The sequence below is a fragment of the Anopheles aquasalis genome, chromosome 2 (assembly GCF_943734665.1).
Source record: "Anopheles aquasalis chromosome 2, idAnoAquaMG_Q_19, whole genome shotgun sequence".
In the NCBI taxonomy this organism is placed as follows: Eukaryota; Metazoa; Arthropoda; class Insecta; order Diptera; family Culicidae; genus Anopheles; species Anopheles aquasalis.
The window spans coordinates 60,890,647-60,895,646 of record NC_064877.1 but is presented as its reverse complement, the minus strand read 5'-3'; the positions used below and the strand labels follow the sequence as shown (position 1 = coordinate 60,895,646).

Genomic DNA, 5,000 nt, shown 5'->3' with positions numbered 1-5,000 from the left:
TACGGTCTGTTGATCGGCCGCCGTCGTGCCACGCTTCAGGTGTTCGAGCAAAAAGTCCGTCATGATGGCGATCGGTTGTCCCTCGGCCGGCGAGTGTTCGTACGTTAGTCCGTTTATACCGTTCGGAGCCACAACCAGCTGGATCGTTTTGTCGTACCACCGGTTGCCTCCGTTAACGGTTGAGCCACCGCCATGGATCAACAGATCGCTGGCGGCAATGATGTGATCACCACCGGGTGCTTGTGGGATTTCACGGTCGATCGAAAGCACAAACAGGGCCTGCTGGATCGCGGTGACCGAGTTGCGATTTGTCGGGTCGGCCACAAGCTTCTCGTATGCTTCGGCCCAACTGTCGCGCTGGTTAGCGGTCAGGATGCCGATCGGAGGGCTGGATGAGTTGGCCGACTCCTTGGCGATTCGTTGAAGCTGCGCCAGTATCTGTCCTTCGCTCACGATTGCCCCCGAGGCGTTGATAACGTCGAGCCGATAGTAACGGTTGCCGCAGGCCACGACGATGTGTCGTGAGCGTGGATTATACTGCACCGAATCCCGGTCCCGGCCCGGAATGCGACACGTTCCGAAGATTTTCTCATACTGCGACATATCGAGCGGCACTTTGCCCATCATCTCCTGCCGGATCTTACCACCATCGATCAGTGCCTTGTAGGCGAGGGCCGCCGATACCATGCGGGCCGCGTACGCCAACTGCCCGTCCAGCGTCTGGTAGTCAGCCCGGGGAAACACCAGTCCGGGGCTGGAGTATACGATCACGGGATCGCGGTACTCCATGTAAGCGCTGCGTAGCCACCAATCGGCCAACCAGCTATCCATCTTGGCGGCACGCTGGTTCAGCAGTTCCTGCAGTTTTTGGCCGACGGCACCGGAAGCGGAAAACTGTTCCGTCGCCCGCTTCGAAGCGGCCAATACCTGTGCATCGACGTGGGGTTCGATGGATTTCAGCAGCTTCTGCATCGTGTCCGGTAGCTTGGGCACGGGTTGACGCTGCAGTGTCGCTACGGTCGACCCACCGGCGGCCGCATTACCGTAGGATGCGGCTGTTAACATTTTACTCAGACCGGAAGACGTCAGCACTCTCCCGAGTGGTGTGGCCGTGGTGCGGGATTGAAATATGCGCGTCATGTTCATTTGATTCCTTTGAACTTTGGACCGATTGCTCGAAGGTGACCTGGGGTGGTCGAGGTCGATCCCGTAGTGTTTGCTGTGGCCGATCCGAATGACGTGGATGCAAGCTGCGGTGCTGGGTGCTGCAAAAACAGAAAAAGCGTCAATTTCGGTGAATGATGCTCGATCGCGAACCTGCGATCGGCGACTGGATCTCCACGTAAGCCGTTCCGTGGGTCTTCCGTGAACAATCGTACTTACTGTTCGTTCTGGTGGGGCCACGAATGCTGCTTTTTTGAAGGGGGGTCTCTCCTACGCTGCCACCGATCTTGGAACGCACGAAAGTGAAAGTAATCCGGACGGGATCGAGTTCCCACTTCGAGGGGAAGCTGGGCGACCGCGGGATCACAAGGCACCGAGCGGGTGGGACGGCAGCTCCCCTTTGAAACCGGTTAGGATTGGCAAAATAAAAACTAGCGTAATCTGGACCACGGAAGGCCGCCCGAGAGGTCAAAACAGCTGATAAGAGAACGGCGGAGTCGTGGGTGTTGCCGTTGCTCGCTGTTGTTTATATAATTAGATGAATGTTGATAATACGTGATAAGTTTTTTTTTTAATAAAATGTAGCTAGTAAATTTTTGAGAAAAAGTATGTTCTGTGTGACTAAAATTACACGTTTTCACTTTTTTTAAATAGTTTTTTTGTCGGCCAGGGTTGAGTCAAGAGCTGCAGGACAAGAAAATAAAACGAATAACAAACGATTTCAAGCTGGCGATGGGAGGTTTCCGGTAAAACCACTTTTTCCGCGTAAAATTGCTGTAAAAAGGGGAAAATTATTCACATTTCTGTGCGATTCCATGCACTAGACCAACAAACTGCACTCTGGTTGTGGTTCCCGTTGGAATGGTAAGCCAGGAAAGTGCAGGCGGCGAGATTTTCTGTTCCTTCAGGACACACCGACCATCGCCCGGAGAGTATTATCGAGGCGGTTTCACGACTTTGTTTTGCCTCGTGTTTTTAAAAAATGTTGCGGCCAATTTTGAACCAGCTCGCGAAAAAGGACTTGGTCCTTGCCAGCAACTCGGAACGCCGTAAGGAGCTTATCAAAAACTTGGTAAGCAGACAACATACACTCGAGTAGATAAGCTTTTCGTTAACCAGCGTGTTCTTATCGTGTTTTCAGGGGGTAGACCGGGTGATCCTGTGTGGGTCAACTTTTGAGGAAAATCTCAACCCGACCGAATACTCGTTCGAAGATTATGTGGCCGCCACAGCACACGGGAAGGTGCAGGAGGTGTACGAGCGGCTGTCGAAACAGGATGCAGACAAATCCTTCCTGGTAATCGGGGCAGACACGATGGTCACGATGGACGGGCAGATGTACGGCAAACCAAAGACTCCGGCGGAAGCATTCGATGTGCTGCGAAAGTACGTTTCTAGGACTTCCTCAACAGTAAAGAAACGTATTCATAGATCACCTTCAAATTCAGGTTGATGGGAAAACCACATGTCGTGTATACGGGTGTCGTGATCAAGCACGCAGAGCAGGAAGTTCGATTCACGGAATCGTGCAAGGTGTTCTTCGGAAAAGCATCCGACGAGCAGATACAAGCGTACATCGATACAGGAGAGCCTTTGTAAGACCCATCTTACGTTTCATCAAAGTAACCTGTTGTTTAAAAAGCGTTTGAATTCCTTTACAGCGACAAAGCAGGAGGCTACGGCATCCAAGGACTAGGGGGTTGCTTTGTGGAGAAAATCGAAGGAGACTACTTCACCGTCGTGGGTTTGCCAATTCATCGGCTCTCGGTGGAACTGTGTAAAATGTTCGGCCATGAGGTACGCTAGCTGATCTTCAGCAAAAAGATGCTAAAATAAAAATAAAGTTAGTAACGATCATGCGTGCCAACGGTAGTCATCATGCTCACGGACTCAAAATGGCTACATCACATTGATTGATACAAATGATTCCATAAAATTACAATATCTATTTCAGTATAATATTGTTGTTGGTTTGTAATGTGTTCGTTCACTTGTCTGTGTGGAGCTGTCTATTTTTTTTTCTTTCTTTACTTTTCAATATTCTCCCTTTCAAGATTCCATCTGTGTAGGCGTACGATCCCATTGCCATAGCTTCTCATTCTCCATTAGCCGGAGATCGAACGTATAAGAACCAAGCTCATCGTTCCCTCTTCGAAACGGACTCCGTTTTTCGCTTCACTATCATCGATAAGAGCGCACAGTAGAGCTCTGGATGCAGACATACACATTGGGGGTGCACTTCCTATTCGACCTGCTACTAATATACACTATCCCGCTATCGTCCAAATCTCGGTGAAGGAGTTTGCATCTCTAGATAATTTCGCGTCCTTGCTCCTCCTCAGCTATCAGTGGTTTTCATCCAATGAATGGTTGCATTTAACTCCATTTTACAGACAGGCGAACAAAGGTCCTGAATGAATCCGCGTGGAACTTACTCAGTTGAGTTTTGAGATGGTTTTCAGGCTCCAGAACTTGGTATTACGAATCATCGCAACACTTCCGCCGCATCCTTTGACCGATTAGCCTTCCCTCGGAACGGTAATAAGGGGTTTCTCTTCGCATTCCATGGCCATTTCCTACCGTGTCGCACTTGTTCCTTGTCCTCCTCTTCGGTTCGGTTGTTTTTCCTTGTTTTCGTTAGCGTGTTGTGTATAAAATATGAATAAGATTTTACAATCGAGCCGGCCCGATTAGTGGCGGGAACTGCACGCGCTTTCCTGGATTCTTTAGTTTTTCGTTTATTTATTTGCTTTGTCTGGGTGAATGGGTCTTTAATTTTCATGTTGCGATTTTTATTACCACCCCCACTTCTACGCCTTAGCTACATGTAGTATGTATATATATCTATATATATATATATTTGGGTGTATATATACCTATACTTCGTAGTTTCGCACCCATTCTTCGTCACTTTGCTAGGGTTTAGTGTTCACCACCATTAGCTAATAGAATTTTTATGTGTTCACATTTGCCTGATTGCGCGCAGTAATGCACATATGTTTTAAGTTATGTTTATGGAGCTATGTTATGCCGCCTCCAAGCAGTCAGCACTGGTTGCGTACGATGATTGAAGTTGATGAACAGATAAGTATATCCTTACCTCTCTGAGCCGAAGTCTCTGAGCCTTCGCCATTCGACTATAGTTGTGTTTCATTTGTGTTTCGGTTGGCATAACAACGTGTACTGATCTCTCGCATATGCCTTTTCCCCCCCACAACCCACTCGTCTTAGGAGGCCGTTCTTGAGTGTGAGAGCACTGGTCATTGGAAAAATTTCCGAATAATTAATAAAAAAACAAAAGACTTGCAAATGAAACACTTTCATTGGTCTTCTACTTGAATCATTCGTCACGAATTCTGTCTAGAGAAGAATCGCCAAAAAGGAAGCTTTTGTTAATCGCTTGGTGCACCTCGCTGGAACTCAACCAAATGTAATCGTCTATGATATGATTCTTCTCACACTCACTCCCCTAAAGAAACCGCTCTACGTACTATCATTTCAAATACTACCGTGTCAAACGACATACATTCACGCGACCCTAGAGAAAACTATTGGCCGGGTTGGGCACGAAATTTATTCGCTACGTTGTGTCGAGTGTGCCTCGATTGATAGATAGATGCCAACATGAGTTAACCTGAGTCACGTGGGCTGCTGGAGTTGCCATGCAGACTACTGTATCGAAGCGTACGCGAGCAGTCCGTTGATTTACAATGGAATCTACTACACCTCACTAAATGTATGTCAAAATATAATGTCACATAAAGAGCGCTTTTAGTACCTCTTGGAATCACAAATGATGGTTCATACATTGCAGAAAGCCAATGCTGCCCCCATAA

At 48.0% G+C, this 5,000-nt stretch overlaps 3 protein-coding genes across 3 annotated transcripts in view; 1 reads left to right on the top strand and 2 right to left on the bottom strand.

The window, feature by feature from the left end:
* LOC126572798 (carnitine O-acetyltransferase) overlaps window positions 1-1,799 on the bottom strand; it is a 2,773-nt gene extending 974 nt beyond the window's left edge. Inside the window, exons 1-2 of the mRNA XM_050232439.1 lie at window positions 1,384-1,799; window positions 1-1,265 (exon numbers count right to left, since the gene is read on the bottom strand). The exon at window positions 1-1,265 is cut by the window's left edge and continues 974 nt beyond it. Of these exons, the coding sequence (XP_050088396.1) occupies window positions 1-1,146 (1,146 nt within the window). The 5' untranslated portion in view covers window positions 1,147-1,265; window positions 1,384-1,799. The remainder of the gene's footprint in view (window positions 1,266-1,383) is intronic.
* Window positions 1,800-1,885: 86 nt separating this feature from the next.
* Window positions 1,886-3,019, top strand: LOC126570527 (dTTP/UTP pyrophosphatase). Its single transcript, XM_050228339.1, has 4 exons — window positions 1,886-2,236; window positions 2,306-2,550; window positions 2,613-2,759; window positions 2,826-3,019. Exons 1-4 carry the CDS (start codon window positions 2,147-2,149, stop codon window positions 2,968-2,970), a joined length of 627 nt encoding a protein of 208 aa, XP_050084296.1. The 5' UTR covers window positions 1,886-2,146; the 3' UTR covers window positions 2,971-3,019.
* A 1,448-nt stretch (window positions 3,020-4,467) lies between these two features.
* The window catches only part of LOC126570528 (PRL-1 phosphatase), a 24,620-nt gene continuing 24,087 nt past the window's right edge, over window positions 4,468-5,000 (bottom strand). The window contains exon 8 of the transcript XR_007607843.1: window positions 4,468-5,000. This exon is cut by the window's right edge and continues 91 nt beyond it. The gene's annotated coding sequence lies outside the window, so the exon portion shown is untranslated.